The sequence below is a fragment of the Thamnophis sirtalis genome, unplaced genomic scaffold (genome assembly GCF_051295495.1).
Source record: "Thamnophis sirtalis isolate CommonGarterSnake01/CBP01778 unplaced genomic scaffold, rThaSir2_p1.2 scaffold_1, whole genome shotgun sequence".
In the NCBI taxonomy this organism is placed as follows: Eukaryota; Metazoa; Chordata; class Lepidosauria; order Squamata; family Natricidae; genus Thamnophis; species Thamnophis sirtalis.
In genome coordinates this window covers 102,045,421-102,065,602 of record NW_028261381.1, presented here as the reverse complement: position 1 = coordinate 102,065,602, position 20,182 = coordinate 102,045,421, and the positions used below count along the sequence as shown (strand labels likewise).

The window sequence follows — 20,182 nt, the reverse complement described above, 5'->3', positions numbered from 1 at the left end:
TTTAATTACAAATACTCAAGAGAGCAGTTTGACCTCTCCCATGAGGTCACATAATTAATGGCAAATTGAAAATGATCATAAAATCTGTGTAATTATTAAGACGTGTTTCATAATTGATGAAGATTCATAATTTCACAACTGTTTAGTTTATAGTGCAGTTTGTGCTTTATTACATTAAGATGTTTTAAACTATGCAATATAAACTGCTTCAAGTACAACAAAGAAGCAGATAAAATGCATTATTTTTACCTTTGATCCCTGTTTTCTGGGTGCAGGATATAAGTTGGTAATTCCTCTGGGGAAGGGATAGCTGGATAAGATTTTACACAATCTGATCTTTTAGGCCACATAATATTCTGCTTATCCTAATCAAAGGAAAAAAAATATAACGTGATTTTGTTAATCATCACTTATTTGATGTTAGGTAATTTTTTTTAGAATATGATACAATAAAACAGGGAGCAAAATTTTCTACTTAAATGTCATTTACCCTATAATCATCAGCTTCCAAACCCCATAATGAGAATACAGAATGAACCCAAGGGGAGGACTCCAAGGAATGGCTGAAGTCACTGCTGTTGACTTGAAGTTCAGAATTCACAGATGACATTGTAGCAATTGAAGAATCACCACCGAACTGCAAACAGCAATACAGGAATGAGAATGAAGGATAGAACTTAAAACCTCAAAGACATTAAAAAAAATTTCTTACAAAAATTAATTAGACCCAATTTTACTTGGAAATTTGGGAACATTCACAAAACATCTAAACTAAATAATACATATGATTTTTGGGGTTGCTCTTGAATTGCCTAAGATGCAAAGAAATTCCTTAGTACATATATCACAATTTTTACATTTCCTGAAAATGTTGAATGTAACAGAAATTGAAAGCAATACTTTAAAAAAAAATATTATGCATATTCAAGCAAACAAGGGAACATATGTCTGGTAGAAGGTTGTGGATCTAGGAGCAGATAACCTTCTCCAACACTTCTTTCTTCACGCACATAATTTGCTTCTGAAGCCCTAAGGAGAGGCAGATAAGTGCTAACATAGAAATGTTAAAGTGCTACAAAAGAAATTCTTCTAGGCAATTGATAGCATTAAAGAATAGGGAATTTATTTATTAATTACTTACTTAAAAGAACTATAGGGCATCACAATAAAATCTGAGCGATAAACAATTCCCCAATCTATAATTTGGAGTTGAAATAATCAAATTTAACATTAATGATGTAATGATGTGATGATATGTACAAGAGAATGATTATTTTTAACTGTAAGAACAGTTTTATTAAAAGTGATTTTTTCTTAATTGTTTTAAAGCAATATTCAATAAATATTAATAGTATTCCATTTCTGTATTTAAAAAATGGAATGGTAGGAAGGAGTGGTGAATAGATGGAAATTTATGGAAGGGCTCAGATTGAGAATTATATCTATAAAATTAAGACGCAAGGGATGTGCTGTATTTTACTTTTCTTTTCCAGAACTAAAAATATTGTTGTGGGGAAAAAAAAGAGAAAGAAGGAGTGTTATGTATGTTTGCAATCTTGGGTTACTTATAAAGTAATAAACATGGGGGAGAGATAAAAATCTAATAAAATAAAATAAAATAGGTAAAGTGATTTTAGCTTGGCATCTGTTCTTACTTAAGCTTCAAGAAAGGTAGTGTTATGGAAAGAAAAATGCCTACTTCACATCATGGTACTGAGGAATCTCCATTTTTCCATGAGTTAAAGGCACGTGGCAATATATTTTTTATGGAAAGAGGAAGTTTATGTCAGAAGACTCTGAAAAAGCCATTCGTTCCAAAAGGAATGTCAGCATGCTTTATTTGGATATAAAGAATTGAGAACTACAAAGGATTATTTTTCTAACAGAAATTAAGATCACATTAAATGATACTCTAGTATAATTCCATCAGATTCAAATGTACATTTGCAGTGCTCAGGAATCTAATAGAGGATGGAACTGAGAGTCCAAATAGAGTTTTAGGGAGCAGGTTAGATATTGTTTAAAAGCCTAGCTACTGGTAACTTCATGGAAACAGATTAGCACACCTCCCCCTTTTTTAGGCATCTCATGATGACTTTTGTTCACCTTTACAAATCATGGGTCACAAATACAAATTCAGTGTAGACAAACCTCAACATATTCAACATTTTCAAACATGTCGCCACGGTGATAACGGACTGGTTGGTCCCACTGGCAATGCAAGCTGTGCTGCTGATTGCCTAAACGACAAATCTGATGGTTTCCTGCAAGATATATAAACAGGCATAGATGGACAGATAGAATATTTAGAAATATTTGTTTGACAACAGCTATAATGAGCTACAGGACAAAAACCTGCAACATAGTTCAGGTTTTTCTGGAACTCTTTAAATAATTCAGAGCGCTCCCATTTTGCAAGTTTATAGATTTAGAGAGATGTGCACACCTCTGTCTTTTGTACAATGTAGTTACCTATTTCAAAAGGAAATCACAGTTTAGGGACTGTTGCTATTCCCTTGACCTTGCAAGGTAGCTGTCAACTGTCCCTTTGGCATATGCAGCAAAAGAAACTCCTGGGATATTATTTTACTAAGAGTACAACTTTACTGATAGATCCATACAGGCACAGAAGCAGCAAAACTAACTGTGAGCTTTTCATGCAATTTCCTCTTTTCTCCATGTGGGCCACTCATTGTCCATTGTCGACCAATCCAACACATTCTTTTTATTTTGAGAAAACAGTCTGCGCCTTCAGAAGGTTCCCATTGTATGGCCTTGAAATATCAGGACCTTCTCAGGCCGCAAACAGCTCACAAAGATTCCTCATCTCCCAATACATTCCAAGCATTCTCCTCCTCCCTCCCTTCGTTTCTGTTGTCAAGCTGTGAGTAGACGTGTATTACGAGTCAGCCTTGACGGTGGCTTTCTGGGAAGAATACAAGTCCTTAATGCTTGAAATGAGATTCTGAAAGCCTTCACATTTCTACAAATGTTTATCGATAAAGAAATGCTGACTTTGATAAAATAAACCTGAACTTAACAATAACCAATTTTTAAAATCATGCTAACATTTATCTGGAAAGTACTCTGCTTAGTGTCTATTTGAACATAGAAACCTTGGTTTTCTGAAGCAGAATGGAATTCTTTAGACAATAGATATGGATGCCTATTTGGCTTGCATGTTTCTTTAAGAACATTTGTTATATAAACAGATACCTAATTGTGCCTCTTTTGCCATCTGTGTTTCATGGATAATATTTCTCAGGATCTGCTCTTCCTGAATTAGTTTGTGCTTTTCTAAGATTTCCTGCTGTCTCAAGTAATGGTCATGTTGCTTCTGATATTCCTTCAATTCATTTAATGTTCGCTGAAGTGATCTTGAAAAACATCAGAGAAAATTCCATTCAGCTTGCTTTAAATTTAAATGAACTTTAGTACTAATTTTGATGTATTGTTTTAGACTGTTGTTACTAGACCCAATGGTACACTAGTTTCCCATTTTTTATTAATTTTATTATTATTACCTCAAAAAATAACAATGTTAAAAGGAAAGAAAACCAAGAAACAAAAATGAATTTTAAATTATTTTTTTAAAAATAAGGTTATACATTATTTTAATCATATTTTAAATCACAATATATAACTGATACAAGAATAGTTAAATATGATGTAAGTGCAGAAACCCATTAGTTTTCCTCTGATGACTATGGAATGAAGAAAGGCCTACCTATGCTGAGCTTCAAGTTTCTGCTCAAGCTTTTGCTGGCATAGGACAGCATGCTTCCTTTTAATTGCTTGCTCAAACCCTGGCTTGGCCTGTAAAGCATGATCATAACATAAAACTGAGTGGTTGTATTCCCCAAGCATCTGAAAAAAGATTGAGAAGGAAAAAGATTTGTCAGCTGAAATAAAAGTTATAATAGACATATCAGTTATGGAACTTCAACAATTATCTTAATTAGCAATTTCATCATATGACTGTATTGGAGATACAGTGATAATTACTGTGTTATTAGTTCAGTGAATTTCCTGTTCCCCTTCCCTAATAGGATATAAATGATCTACTAGCTTAAGTCAGAATAATTTGCAATAGAGTAAAATAATGCAATATCATTATTCAAGAGAGAACTGAAATTAAGGTCTTATTTACTGCATATATGTTTCCTAAAGTATAATAGCTGGTAAAGACATCACTGTAATCCAGAGCAGCATGGACTACAATAGCTGCATCAGCTGAGAAATGCGCTCTGTGTAATACATTCGCCAGATTAATCAATGCAACATCTTTATTATGCCTGAAAGAGAAAAGAAACAAATAATAATTATAATTTTTGGTTTTTTATTTTTCTAAATAGCTAACAGATTTCTAATATATAAAACAGAAGTAAGAAGTAGTCTTAAACTATGGAGAAATGCATTTCATTCAAATTGATAACGTTAACTATACACAGGGCTTGATAAACTGGTGGCCCAACCCAATATGAAGGATTTATTTCAAATTGTAAATTGTATCTAGTTTGCTATGCAAAGAGTAACTTTAAACACATGGATTGAAGAGCAGGTATTTTGTAGATAGGACTACTAGTTTAACCTAATGCTAAGAAGGCAACAATATAGCTAACATTTCCAATTAATAGTAGAATGAAAATTTAAGTCTGAATGAATCTTTGTATCTATCTATCTATCTATCTATCTATCTATCTATCTATCTATCTATCTATCTATCTATCTATCTATCTATCTATCTATCTATCTGAGTTATAATAACTTTAATAAAAAAAATTATCCTACAGGCAGAGTAAAGTAAGTTATAATTACATTCATTTACGTTCTAGCCTAGGAAACATTTTAAAGTTAGGAGTGTACTTTCAGCTGCTTTGAAAGACATTATTTTGAGTAATCAGAGATAGCATCTTGTGAAATTTATATTTAATAATTTGGTTCAAAATAACTGATAGCATTACTGTACATTAGAAGTAGCTAATAAGAAATGATTGCGCCAATGTATTACATAGATGAAGTAATACTACTTAAATGTATTAAATGTTGCATTTATTCACTGATCAATTTATATTACACATTTCCTCCAGGATCTTGGTATTTGTTTCCTCTAACTGAAACTGAACAAGGGCAAACAGCAATAGTATATATAATCAGCCCATTAACCCTGAAATTCTCAGTTTCCCCATTCATATTGTATTTCAAAAATGAAATCATTAATTTAATAATTAATATAATAATGATAAGTTAGTGCATGAGAGCCCATATAACTGCGTTTCCTCTCAATCCTAAGTGACATGAAAACCACAATCAATTCACTTAATTTGCATATTATATGTTCATTATGTTCCTAGTAAAGTCTATCTATCACTTCCCCATATGTATCTTACCTTGTAGAAAAATGAAGAGCTCGCATTGCACATTCTACTACTTGATACGGGTCATTCTTTATTCTCCAATAGAAGGAAGCCATATTGTATAACACCCAAGATGATGAATTCTGTAAAAGGAATAATAAACGTGGAAAGAAATGATGTTCTTTTATCTAAATATGGCCCCAAGATGATTTTAAACATCACTCCGTGTTTATGATCTTTGTGTATATAACTATAACTTTGTTGGAGTTATTTTTCCCCCAGATACTTTTTAGATATCATACTGTTGTATGTATTGCATCAGGCCTTTAAAAGAGAGTAAAGAAATTTTTGGAAGCTGCACTTTGTGAGGAGAATGACAACTGCAAACTGGAGGGAATTATATCATATACACAAATACATGTTAGGCTTTGTGGGAGGACTTATTTTATAACTGGGATATGCCTTGTTATAACAGTAATTCCATTCTCTTCATAAATTTCCCATCTCAAAATGATGAGAAACTGTACTGTCAGTTTTCAGTAGTCATGGTCAAAAGGGACATTTAGGGTCACAGAAAGATGACTCAGGCCTCAGGCTGCCCAGGCTTAAAAAGCTGCATCTAGATGATGCTGATCAAAGTAGTGACTACATTAATACCTTCAAGAGACCTTCATATATGCAATGTCCTATTTCTTCTATACTTCTTCCTAATCGTCTTGATAGGTAATTCAATACAGGATCTTCTTTAGGTAACAAGGGTGCAGAAAGATTAACTCTTTCTTGAATACCCTAGATGAAAAGAGAAAAAGTATTAGCATTTGAATTCTTAAGATGGCTTGACTTTTTGAAAAAAACAATCCCCCCAGATTCTATGTTCCCTTAAACCTAATTAAACTTTATGGCATAATTGAAAAGGAAGGTAAGATAAAAGAATCCCTATGGATTTTAAAGTTGCTGCCAACTTTAGAGGATGGTGCTCATCTCCATTTCAAGGCCATTGAGCCAACGCTGTCTGAAGACATTTCCATGGTCTTGTGGCCAGCATGACATCACAGAGCGCTGTCACCTTCCCACTGTAGAGGTACCTATTTATTTACTTCCATATTTTCAAACTGCTAGGTTGTTAGGAGCTGGGGCGAGGACAAGAGCTTACCCTGTCATGTAGCACTTGAGTCTTGAACCCAGGCTACTGGCTTTCCAGCCGACAAACCCAGCCTCTTAAACACTGAGCCATCATACTGCGCTTTGGCATAACTGTGCATATATAATATTTCTCAAGTATAATAGGTTTCATTTTGATGTGTGCAATTCTCATTAATAAAGTAAGAAGTATCTGGTTGATATCAAGATAATAGAGGTGAACATATATATATAAAACCCAATAAACCAAGCAATGCCATTCAATAGAAATTGGTTATTATTTTACCATATTTACTTCACCTGCCTGTACTCCAACAAAAAATATAGTTGTCAGCCTTTGCTTTGCTGCTGCTTCAGCTGCCATTGAAACGGGGAGGGGGGGCATGGTATTTGGGAGGGGAATCATGATGTGCTGGAGGAAGATTCTAGACGTTGACCTGACCATCTTATTGCGCACGTGGAGGAAGGGAGTTTCCCGCCAAGGTTAACTGTCCAGCATTCCATCCTGGTGATGTCTTTTGAAGTTATCTCCCACCTGACAGTTGGGTGCATTATAATTGGACTATGGACTGGGGTGCCAAGGGGAGGGGATTGAATTGTACATGATATTATTCGCTTTCGTGCCTAATTAACCAGATTCAGCTTAGCTTTGCAACTGTTCGTTTATAATTAGTAAAAGTACACTTGATTTCAAACAAATGGAGTTGAGTGGTTTCTTTCGTCATTACTAAATGAAGTTACTGATGACTGCGCCCAGGTGCTGTATACAGGTGGATGGCCGGGACTGGCTCTTCTCCATGTTGACAGAGAAACCATGTTCCTGGAGCATCTGTACAGTCAGTGAGACATCGCGGTGAGCCTGCTCGATGGTGAGAGAATGAATAATTATATTGTGCAAATAACATTCCAGACGGACCGGATGGCTGCGTAGATGGGCCGCTAACACTGCCAGTATCTTGGTGAACGTTCTGGGCGCTAGGGATGATAACCCGAAGGGAAGCGCCCTGTATTGGTAATGCTTCCCTTCCGAACAGAACCTCAGGAACCGCCTGTGGGCCGCATGGATGGGGACATGCAGGTAGGCCTCTCTGAGATCTATTGAGGTCAATAGGTCCCCCTCCCTCACACAGTCCAGAATGGAGTGGAGTGACTGCATCTTGAACCTCTTGTAAGCCAGATGCTGATTCAGGCTTTTGAGGTCCAAGATGGCCCTCCAGCCACCTGAGCTCTTGGGCACAAGGAAGAGGATGGAGTAGAACCCCCTCCCCTCCTGACCCCTGGGGACCGGTTCTATCGCCTCTATCTGAAGGAGGTGGCAAATTTCTGCCCTCATGCGATCCCTCTTCTCTGGGTTTCTGGGAGTGGGGCAACGAAGAAACTTCCTCTAGGGGAAGGTTAGAAAGTCCAGGACAAGGCCCCTCTGAATGGTGTTGAGGACCCACTTGTCCGATGTTATCTCCTCCCACCTGCCAGCATACAGCCACAGCCGACGGGAGGACCCCTGTGACCGTCACTTTCCCTTACAAAAGGGGCGGGAGCTACCACTATTGTTTCTGCCTCCTCGGAATGGCCTCCGAAAGGAAGACTGGGATTGGTTAGCACGAGATCCGAAGGAGGATCTGTCCTGGTGTCTATCCCCCCTTGTCTGAAAGGTTCTCTGGTAGGAGGAAGGGTGAGAAGATTGCCCTGAGTCTTGATTCCTGTAAGGTCTCTTATGAAAGGACTCCGCCCCCTTACGTTCGCCCCTCTTAAGAGTTGCAAGAAGAATTTTACGTTTGTCTTTAGTTTCGGTGACAAACTTGTCCAGAGCATCTCCGAACAAAAGGCCTCCCTTAAAGGGGGCCGACGCCAGCTTCCATTTGGCTTTCATTTCGGCTTGCCAATGCCTAAGCCATAGGAGACGGCGGGAAGTAATATTGGAGGCGAGGGCCCTGGACGAAAATTTCGCAGCTGTCAAGGTGGCATCCGCCGAATACTCGACAGCAGTAATAATTTTAGTCAGCTCATGGCGCCATCTAGACTTCCTGGGGGGCGGCTTAGATCTGAGCTGCCGCAGCCAAAATAAGGTAGCCCTATTAAAGAATGAAGCAGAGGTGGATGCCTTAATGGCCCAGGCAGACGCCATGTGTGTTTTCTGGCACGCCTTCTCCGACCTCTTATCCTCTGCCTTCAGTCCTCTAGGAGCTCAGCCAGCAGGTTTGAGTTGGAAGTTAGGGACACAACCGGGGCATCTATTTCAGGAAATTTCAGGATGTCTTCCATCTTCCCCTCCAGGGCATACAGTGCCCTGTCACCCCCACTGGGGTTGGTCAGCGAGCCTGGCTGTAGCCACTGGCGCTGCACTGCATCCATAAAGAGGTCAGGTACAGGGATGACCTCAGGTGCTGATACTGTCTCTTTGAACAGCCCATGCTTGTGATCCTTGGACGTAGAAGCCTGAGCAGCCTCAGGCTTGGAAGAGGGGCCTAGCTCCGTAGCTGTCATCGCTTTGTGCAGGATGGATTTAAATAAAGACGGCTTGAACAGGCCAGTGAAGGCCGGTTTGTCAGGGGTAATGTCCTCGTCTTCAGATAGAACGAAAACTTCCCCTTCCTCCTGCTCAGAACTGGAATTTTCAGAATGAGATGGGCTGGATGAGCCAGAAGAGGATGCAGGTTCTTTAGAGGTGGAGGCCTTGGACTTGCGAGAGCCCCTGTGCTTAATCCCTTCGGCTATCCCCTGGGAAATGGCTAAGGAGATCACCTCCCTCATTTCATCCGAGAGAGCAGGACTATTACCCTTCTTCAGTTTTTGCTTGCTAGGCCTGCGGTGGCCAGCCCTGCCTGAGCTGGATTCACCCTTCTCACATGGGGAATCCTGGATGGAATTACGTTCCTCCCCAATGGAAGAGCTAGGGGAGTCAGGGTACCCCCAAGAAGCCTCTGGAGAGGGATCCCTGGACCTATAGACATCCTCAGACAGGAATTCACTGTCCCCAGGGGACTGGGCCTCTCACCCAGGGGAAGCTAAGTCCCTGCTGCGATGGTTAGGGCTAGGTTCTGCCGCCTGATGGGGCCTAGATACCTCCCTGGGATCCACTGTGGCTCTTGCAGTCCCTGGGGAAGACCTGTCACTAGAGCCCTTGTGCCCTTTGCCTTTTTTAGCTGAGGGATCCAGCTTGCTGCGCTTGCTGGAGGGCCCTGCCTGCTCCCCTAAGGCCTCCCTGCATTCCTCTGCCATGCTCAGGGCACCCACAGGGCCTGGAAGCTAGCTGGAGCTGGGATGGGCACGTGCTGGCCAAAACGGCTCAAATGACGCTTGCAGACTCTTCAGGAGGGAAGGGCCGCCTGTTGGTCGGATTCCTTCCTCCCACCGCCCTCGGATCCCCGAGACTTATCTTCTTCGGAGGGGGAGACTAGCCGGCTCCCCGGACTAGTCCCCAGCCTCCCTGCGGCGTTCTGCAGTCGCTGAGGGCCGGATGGATCTCCGCTGAGGCTGCCTGGTGTCTTCGCTCTTCCACGAGCAAGGCTGCCGAAGATCTTCGCTCTCCTCACGAGCTGAGCGTCCTCCTCGCCTCGGCCTCGCTCCGGAGCACTCAAAATGGTGGCGGGTGCGCGCGCAGCCACCTCCCGCCCTTTTTCTTTGTCTCAGCCAGAAAAGCGTGCGAAAGGCTCAACCGTCGCCGCTGTTGCCGGGCAGAGTGGGAAACCGCCCTAGCCAGCGGCGAAGAGGCCTGCAGGCTCCTTGTATGGCGGTTGGGAGGTTGAGATCCTGGGCTTTGGTTGGGATGGCCTCCCACAACCCCCGCCACTCGCCAGCAGCCGCTGGACGAGCGGTTCCCAATTCCCTGGAGCGCTTGCGACCAGCAGCTGCAGGGGAAGCCCAGGCGCCCTCTCAGCGCGACTCAAACCTCCACAGAATTCAAGCAGACAGTTCTTCCAAACTGTGGGAAAACTTCCAGCCTATCTGACCTCGGACTGGAGCACTCCCAAAACAGTCCCAACGGGTGGACTGAGTTTTCAGACTGAGCATGCAGAGGCAAAGGGAGGCGTGGTCAACAGAAAAACATCACTCAGTCCAAGGGCAGATATGCTGTGTTAACCCACGCTTGGACTCTCCGAGCAGTGCACTGGAGAATCTAGCAGGGAATGTCTCAAAGGGTGATCATGTGGCACTACAACAAGTCATAACAGTGAACTAGCTGCCAAGAGTTCTGATTGCGATCATGTGATCACAGGGATGCTGTGATGGTTGGTATCCGAGGACCAGTTGTATTCATCATTTGTTTAGAACTGTCATAACTTCAGTTGCTGAAGGAATGTTCCCAGTTCGAGGTCTACCTATAGCTGCTTTAAATGATCATTTGTAACACTTCTCAAAAACACCATGAAAAGTACCCACATGCAACTATTAGTGCTACAACTTGAAAAACAATACATGGCTTTATTGAAGAACTTTAGAAGCATTTTAAATATATTTACCATTGGTTTAAGATGTTGGAGCTTTGGAGCTTTTTATGTTGCTGCTTAAAAAGAGTTTATGAGGTAATTATTTTTATTATGCTTGAAAATTAGTAGCCTTGGTATGGGTGAATCTATCTGAAATGTAATTTACAAATCTTTGAAATGATAGGTGCAATGCATATCTACTCAGAAGTAAGATCCAGTGACCGCAACTAGTTTAAGTGAACATAATATGACAGTCACAACAACTAGAAAATCTATAGTTGTCCACATCAAATTAGGATTTCTTTGCCAAAGTGGTTTTCTATACAGATCCTAAAATGTTCATACTCTCACACACAGGCACTTTTGCATGCACTTTGCCAGAATTTTGTTATTAAACTGAAATAATAGCAGAAATGAAGTACAAGGCATACAAAAGGCATGGAAAAGAATAGCCCTGGCTTGATGTGCTAAATACCTAATGATATTAGGCAACTGAGTTCATTTACATAGAATCATGGTTCCAAGGAAATCATGTTTCAAACTAGAAAATCCTTAGAATTTAGGCTTATTATTCTACATGAATGCATTGCTCCTTCAATAATTCAGAAGGCTATAAAGTTAACTGTTTATACACAGGAGTGTTTATAAGCATACAAAAACCAAGATGAGATTGAAAATAAAACACAATAGAAAAAATAGGTATAGTTGTTTAAAAAACTAAAGAGAATTAAAGATCTGCGGCATCAAAACAGCTGTGATTTCCGAATTCCCTTTTACTGTGCTAATAACACTACTGTAAAGTTTTTAGTCTGCAGTATTTCAAATACTAATAAAACCAATTACTTACTCGTAAATGCTGAAATGCATGAATGCTGTATGGTAGGTCTAAAATTTTAGTACATTCCGGTTCTTCTAGGTCTAGAGGTAAAGGAGACTTTGTGTCTACATAATCTTCAGGACTAAAGCATGAGAATAAATAAATAAATAAATAAATAACAGAGTTTTGGTGCAATGAAATAAATTACAAAATACTAATTAGGAAAAGCAATGTAGGAATACTGCCAAAGATAATTACTAAAACATATTTTTTGTATATCACTTCATTGTTCATTCTTCCAAGACAGCTGTAATTAACATAACTAATTATCCAAGCAGCTTGTTACCATCTAGGAATTGTTATATCCCCTTCCCTTCTAAAATTACAGTTTTTCTATTTATTTTTTTTGGATACAATTAGCTCTCTTAGTACCTGATGTCTTTGCTCTCTAAGGTGATATATGTGCCATCATAAAGATCCAAATCCCCCAAAGGCACCTTTGCTTTAATACAATCAGGATCTTCTTTATTATGCCTTTGTTCCAATCCTGTATCTCTGTCTTCATTCTCCTCAATATGGATCTTCTGAGCTACTAATTGTTTCTATAAAAAAACAAAACAAAATCCAAAATAAAATAAAATGCATTGTTTAAAATACAAATATCACCAAAATACATACTCATTTATGTTTCTATGAAAGTGACATGGCAATTATCTCTTGTTCCTTAACCTCATGCACAGAGATATTACTAGTAGCTAATGATCTGAAACTTATCTGCCTGTTTTTTGAGATTGGGAACAGTTAGGATTACAAGAGTTAAAATGGAAGTATAAAGTCTTAGGCTCACTTTATTATTTTTTTAAAGAAAAAGTTGCCAAAGATAATTCTGCTAAATTAAAATATTTTTCACCTAAACCATACATCAAAAGCCAGCAATTGAATTGGCTTATTGTTTTTCAAATGTAACTTTCTGCTTATTTGATACATGGGCACAAGGAAGAATCTTAACTGTAAAGGTCAACAACCACCCACCCCTAACTTATTATACAACTATAGTCCAAAGCGTTCAGTTAAACTCTCAAAAAGGACATGCATAGTAACATAGTAGTAACATAGTAGTAGTAAATGTACACTACTAAAAATGTAGAACTGAGGCTAAAACTTCCAGACTCAATATTTTTAAGACTACAAATTCATATTGGCAAAGAAAATTACTGTTTCCTACTTTTGTTTGTCAAAAAGTCGATTTTGGTAATAAAATCATTACACCAATCTCACCTCCAGCTCTTTGAGGTAGTTAACAGTTGTTTCTTGTCTCATCAATATTACTAAATCATGAGGATGTTTCAGATTCATTGGTGAGTCAACCTGCAAAACAATCAAAAATAACCATTGTTATTTCTTCCTTCAAGCTGACTTTCTTGCATCCTTCTGAATAAACTACTCTAGCCTACTAAATCACACTGTAGTATCTTCAGAACTACATGGACCTGTATCAAATACTACTTATTTTTTGGATTTGGACTACATCTTTGTTATTTAAGCTTAAGTTTAAATTTAAGGATGGTTCCTATTTGGCTGAAAAAGATATGGTATGTTCAGTTTTGACACAGTTTACATTCCTAGTTAGAAAATTGGTATTAACCACAGTTCCGGATCTAACAAAGAATTGTAATTTAAGATACATAGGGTTAAGGTTCTGAAACTAGGAAACACATATTGCTATTACTTCTATCATTTTGCCATTGTTACAAACTAGAAAAAAATAACAAATGAACAAATTTATGAAGAAATAAAATGCAAAATGGTAACTATATCATGCTGTTGTCTATACAATAGAAAAGAAAAACTAAAATTCATATTAACAGATCTTTAGAGAATATTATGGAAAGAGAGAAAACAATTTCAAATAATGTAAACTATGTTATGATCAATTTTTTCCTAATTGCCCTGTTATTCAAAAGCAGAGAAAAAAATTATACTGCATAATAGAGAAAACTATTAAATGGCCATTAATAACAAAAGAAAAATACAAACAAGTGAGAAGCTCATCTAAAAGATTTAAAATACTTTTAAAGCTAGATAACACTAGTTTTTCATCCCCCCTCCTCCCTCTCTTTGCAGTGATACTTCAGGTACCACATTCAATACTTATTTATACTTCAATAATCAAATGGAATCTATCTGTCACAAAAATGTGTATGTTTCTGGTCAATGACTAGACCAAAAATATTTGTTAAGAAATGAAACTGAACTAGCCCAGTTGGCTCTGAAGAGACAGTTTCAAATGTCCGCAGAAAGGCTGAATTCTCATTTGAATGCACTAGATAGGAAAAAAAGTCATTTTTTTTTATTTTAAGAGATGAAACAGGTGACTTAAAATTCTCCAGAGTTTCTGGCTCCCATTTATTGGCTAATATCATTTCCAAAGCCCAAACTTTGGGTCTACCCAGTCCAGAGGTGTCCGGGAAGCTGCAAAAAATGGAGCTCCTTGGCTGCAGATTGTGAACTTTTATTATAAATACTCAGAAGTAAGTTCAGTTTTGGTCACCACGATGTAGAAAAGATGTGGAGACTCTAGAAAGAGTGCAAAGAAGAGCAACAAAGATGATTAGGTGACTGGAGACTAAAACATATGAAGAACGGTTGCAGGAACTGGGTATGTCTAGTTTAATGAAAAGAAGGACTAGGGGAGATATGATAGCAGTGTTCCAATATCTCAGGGGTTGCCACAAAGAAGAGGGAGTCAAACTATTCTCCAAGGCACCTGAGGGTAGAATAAGAAGCAATGGGTGGAAACTAATCAAGGAGAGAAGCAACTTAGAACTGAGGAGAAATTTCCTGACAGTGAGAACAATTAATCAGTGGAACAGAAGTTGCCTCCAGAAGTTGTGAATGCCCCAACACTGGAAGCCTTTAAGATGATGTTGGATAGCCATTTGTCTGAAACAGTATAGGGTTTCCTGCCTAGGCAGGGCATTGGACTAGAAGATCTCTAAGGTCCCTTCCAACTCTACTATTGTTTTGTATTGTATTGTAAGTTCCATTAAAAATAAAAAAGAAATACTACAATGGATTCAAAAGCTTTAATTGTGCGAGAAATTAAATGTTCAGAAAAAAATAATTAATGGGTACACTTGACAGAAAAAAAGTCTAGTTTCAGAGGCATCTAATTTCTGATTTTTTAATACCACTAGAAATTCTGCAAGTTCTGCATTTACAATTATGATACAGCATTTTGGCCAATCTATTAACACTTCAGAGACAGAACAATGTTTTTACACAACAGGATGGAAAACTGAAGAGGTTTTTCTAAAAAGCAGCAATTAAGTTAGTCCTAAAGTGACTATATACATGAAGGAAAAATTACATGAATAGATTAAAAGCCAATAAACAGGTGAGTGTAGAAGTGGAATGAAACCTAAAAGTAACCTAAAAGGAAGCAAGAAAAAAAGAAAGAAAAAAAAAACCAGAATTAATTTGAAATCAAAAGACTGATGAGAACATGGTTTGGGAACAAACAAACAACCCACATGGGTTAAACTTAAGTCAAGGGGATACAACTTCAGCTGCAGTGCCTTCCTATTGCTTTTTAAACAAGTGAGCTGACCAAGGTCCTGAAGAAACATTGTAAAGATCTTTTGGTGATGCATATTTAGAAGGGAAAGCATTTCATGAATATAAACTGTGAAGTTCATATGAAGAAACACAATCCACTATTTTAACATTATAGATAGTATAGCTGAGAGAGAAAAGTATGAGAAAATAATAGTTCAGCTATAGAACAAGGAACTGAAGATTTCCACAAAGAATTAGGGAGGGAAATTAGACTGTGCTTCAAGTAGTTATCAGCACATTTTCAGCTAACCCAACAGTCACTCTCAAATCTATATATTTGTAGCATTAAAGAGGCATAAATTTAATTTAATATAACTTTTTTTCTAGATTTTCTTTTGTATTAAACATTTTACTGAGCTTTCAGAATTTTATCTGTATCTTCCTTACTTTCAACCCAAATTACATATTATAAATACTAGCTAATAACCTGGCGTTCTTCGGGTATTTATTTATAGGGGGGAAATGTCAGGACCAAATGTAATTTGTAATGTTGGATTTTTCCCCTCACCAGAGGGAGCTCCCTTGTGGAGTAATGTGAAGCCGTTACCATGGCAAGTCCACTACACTGTAGAAGCCATTTTACGGCAGTACTGTAGAAGCCATTTGAAGGAACAACAGGCTGTGTGTGTGAACAGAGTCTGAGGAGTGTTAGGGGTGTCTTACTCCCACAGTATTTGTTTCCAGAGAGTAAGTCATCATGTACCAACTTTGGTTGAAATTGCTTGAGGCGTTCCAGAGTTATGCTGGAATGAACACGAACACACAGACAGACACACTAATTTATATATACCGTATTTTCCCCAAAAAAAGACAGGGTCTTATTTTATTTTGACCTCCCAAATGAGCACTTGGCCTTATTTTTGGGGAGGTCTTATTATTTTTGAGGTGCAGGAGGCAGCGAGTGTGGTCACCTCATGGCTGCTGCTGTGTTGCAATATTTTCAGGGAGGGCTTATTTTAGCGGATGTGCTATTTAACTTTCCCCGTTTTAAGTCCCTGCTGTTCTCCTTGTCGTCCACATATACCATAGGTTCCATCTAAGACAATGTTCTGTTTCTCCTTTGTCCCTCAGCCAACCTGTCATTCTGTCCATTTCTGCACATTCATAGATCTTTTTAATTATGGCATCTTCCGACGGTATGGTAATAGATTTCCAAAATTGTGCATAGGTTATTCTTGCAGCCAAAATTATATGTAGGCTCAAATACCATATAGATTTACTCATGTTTTCTGGTTTTATGCTTAGTAAAAAATTCTCGGGTTTCCATTCCATGCTTGCCCCAGTAACCTCTTTTAGCCATTTTTGAATCCTTCTCCAGTATTTTGTGGCCTCAGTACAAGACCACCAAATATGGTAGAATGTGCCATCCCTTCTTCCACATTTCCAACACAGTGGAGATAACCCAGGAAACATTTTGGCTAACCTCGTTGGGGGGGAGGTTCCGTCTATAAGCCATCTTGTATATGTTTTCTTTAAATGCTGTAGATATTGTAAGTTTAATAGTCTTACTCCATAGATCCCACCATTTGCCCATTTCAATCTCATAACCAAAGTTTCTCTCCTATGTTATTAGAAGGCTTTTATCCATCTCTTTAGCATCTTGACAGGTCAAAAACTGATAAATCTTCGATAACATTTTCTTATCTCCACCAAACAAAATCTTATCTAGCCCCTGAGGGTTTGGGTAGATCCCAAACCGTACCCTATCGCTTTTAAACCTGTTTCTAACCTGTAAATATTCCCACCATTCCAGATTCCTGCCCTGCTGCTCTAATTCCATCTTAGTTTTCATGTCGCCATCTTCTGTCATAATGTCTTTATATGTTATGTTTCTTGTCCAATTAAATACACTGGGATGCATTAAGGCCTCTAATGGTGCCAACCAGCACGGAACCCTAAGATAGTATTTTTTCCTCATCTTTTCCCAGGCACCCATCAAAATCGTCCGAATATAATGTCCCATGAAGTACCTATGGGGGGTATCTCTTTCTTGCCAGAGGGAGGCGTGCCATCCCTGGGGGAGGTCGTGTCCCTCTACAGCCAATAGGCGCCTTCTACTCAACGTCATCCAATCCTTCACCCATGTCATAATTGCTGCATTATAATATGCTTCCCAGTTGGGTACTCCAAAGCCTCCCAATTCTTTACGTTTTTGCAACATTTCGGCTTTCATTCGTGCTTTCTTGCCTTGCTATATAAATCGAGCCACTATTGTTTCCAAGGATTTAATTTTTTTTTTGTCCAATTTAGTTGGTGCCGTTTGAAACAAAAACAATAATTTCGGTAATACATGTGTCTTAACTGTCGCAATCCTGCCCATCAAAGATAGCTGTTTACCACTCCAACTAGTCATGTCCTTAGATACCTGTTGTAGTAATTTCATATAGTTATCTACTTTGATAGAGGAACATCTCTCTGTGAGCCAAATTCCCAAGTATTGTATTTTATGGGCCATGTTAATCCCTAGCAGGCTTTGTACTTCCCTTTTCTGGTTCAAAGTCATATTCTTAATTAACAGTTTTGTCTTCTCTTTATTTATACGTAGTCCCGCTATCATACCGTACTCCTCTATTTTATGTAAAAGTTGTATCCCAGAAGCCATAGGATCCTCCAGAATAAAAACAAGGTTGTCGGCAAAAGCCTGGACCTTAAATTCCCGAGCTTTAGCTCGTAACCCTTTAATTTGTGTATCACTCCTCACTATTCTAAGAAGGGGTGCTAATGTGAGGATAAACAGTAGGGGGGATAAGGGGCATCCTTGTCTTGTGCCTTTACCAATCTCAATATCGCCCGCCTCTTCTCCATTTACCAAGTGCAGGATCAAGTTAGTCTCTACCGCTGTAAAGTCAGTACTTATACCTAGCAAAAATAACTGAGGAGTAAACTTTATCCTTCTTTTAAAGATATTTTGCATAATCCACCATATTTTTATCCAGAATGCCTTAACCTTTTGGCAAGTCCACCTTATATGGAAATAGGTAGCATCGAGAGAACCACATCTCCAACATTTGGGTTGTAAATTTGGACACATAGAAGCCAGCTTTTTAGGATCTAAATGCCATCTATAGAACATCTTGTAAAAATTTTCTCTCAGGTTTTGAGCTTGTGTAAATTTCACATTTCTTACCCAATTTTTTCCCCATGTATCCAACATTATTGGTTCTTCAATATTTTGAGCCCACTTTACCATACAATCTTTAACTAACTCTGTTTCTGAATCTATCTGTATTAATACATTATATATCCTCTTTATATGCATTAAACTTTGATCTCTTATTTGTTTAAATAAGTTGTCTTCAATTTGGACAAAACCAATTTTTTGATCTATTTTCCACCTGGCCTGTAATTGCCCATACTGGAACCATGTTTGAACTGCCTTCTCCTCTTTTAATATCTCTAAGGATTTTAATTGTAGTGCCCCTCCTTCCAAAATAAGAAGCTGTCTATAAGTAATTCTATCCTGTTTTTGTGCTATATTTATATTTTCAATTGCATGTCTAGGAATTGCCCACATAGGTATCTTATCATTTACCGTATTTATCGGCGTATAACACGCAGTTTTAAAACTAAAATTGCAAGCTTAAACCCTGCCTGCGTGTTATACGCCGATACTGCGTGTTATACGCCGGGTCCACTGTTCCCTCTAAGGTGCGCGGCCACGCGGCCGCGCACATGGCAAGAAACCCCCGCGCAGAGGTTTCTAACTCCCGCGCAGAGGTTTCTTTCAAAGCAAACGTGGGGAAGTCCTTTGCAGGCAGCTAGAACTGGCTGCCTGCAAAGGACCTCCCCAAACTTGTTTCAGCGGCAGCTCTCAGCCTGGCGGCAGCGTCACACAGACTGTGGAAGGAGGGGGAGGAGGAGGGAACCAAAGAGAGCTTTTACCGAGTCTGCGCCCCACAGCCAGGACCGTCCTGGCGCCTCCAGCCGCGTTTCTTCCTGCAAAGCCCTTCGGGCAACCCGAGAGTTCCGCTTGACGCCAGAAGGGCTTTGCAGGAAGAAACGCGGCGTTTCTTCCTGCAAAGCCCTTCTGGCGCCAAAAGGAACTCTCGGGTTGCCCGAAGGGCTTTGCGGGGAAGAAACGCGGCTTGAGGCGCAAGGACGGTCCTGGCTGTGGGGCGCAGACTCGGTAAAAGCCTCTCTTTGGTTCCCTCCTCCTCCTCCTCCTCCTCCTCCTCCTTCTTTCTGGAGCCCCTTCCTCAAAGATTTGGTACCAAAGCAATGGCGGTGAGGAAGTTGTGTCTTTTGGATTTTGCACTGTTGTCTTTTCAATGGTTCTCAGACTGGTTGAACCTTTAGCAGCTGGGGTGATATTCTTTACTGTTAAGGTTACAATTGGATGTGTTGGACAAATCTTAAAAGATGAAACTTTTATTAAAACGTTTGACTTAACTAAAAAGGTCTTCCTTTTTCTTCTTCTTCTTAAATATGATTTATTTATTTATTTTTACTTCAGAAGTTTGATGACCGTTGTACAAACTTATCCAACCTAAATGTAGAGGAGGAGAAGAAGGGGGGGATTTAAAAAGAGCAGAGGAAAAAGAAAAGAAAGCATGAAGAAAACATAAAGAAAGGGATGGGAGGGAGGGAAGGAAGGAAGGCACTTTATGTTGAAACAGAAAATATTATATAAGGAAGAAAATGGAAATAACTTAGGAAGGAAGGAAGGAAGGAATTGCACTTAATATTGAAGGAAAAGAGAATGAAGGAAAAAGTATTGGAAGGATTGAAAGAAGGAAGGAGGAACAAAGAATTACACTTAATATTGAAATGGAAAAGAAAATATAATGAATGAAAGAAGAAGTATAGGAAGGGAAGGAAGGAAG

General features: G+C 39.0%; 1 protein-coding gene across 3 annotated transcripts in view; it reads right to left on the bottom strand.

Annotated features, from left to right (window-relative positions):
* Positions 1-20,182, bottom strand: part of TTC17 (tetratricopeptide repeat domain 17) — a 73,863-nt gene that overhangs the window by 30,365 nt on the left and 23,316 nt on the right. For 2 of the 3 annotated variants that reach the window (XM_014064941.2, XM_014064942.2), the window contains exons 2-12: positions 13,020-13,109; positions 12,174-12,343; positions 11,772-11,883; positions 6,015-6,146; positions 5,391-5,500; positions 4,151-4,295; positions 3,728-3,867; positions 3,217-3,377; positions 2,152-2,264; positions 491-637; positions 250-365 (exon numbers count right to left, since the gene is read on the bottom strand). In XM_014064941.2, the coding sequence (XP_013920416.2) occupies positions 250-365; positions 491-637; positions 2,152-2,264; positions 3,217-3,377; positions 3,728-3,867; positions 4,151-4,295; positions 5,391-5,500; positions 6,015-6,146; positions 11,772-11,883; positions 12,174-12,343; positions 13,020-13,109 (1,436 nt within the window). The remainder of the gene's footprint in view (positions 1-249; positions 366-490; positions 638-2,151; positions 2,265-3,216; positions 3,378-3,727; positions 3,868-4,150; positions 4,296-5,390; positions 5,501-6,014; positions 6,147-11,771; positions 11,884-12,173; positions 12,344-13,019; positions 13,110-20,182) is intronic. The other variant, XM_014064943.2, reaches the window with a different exon arrangement.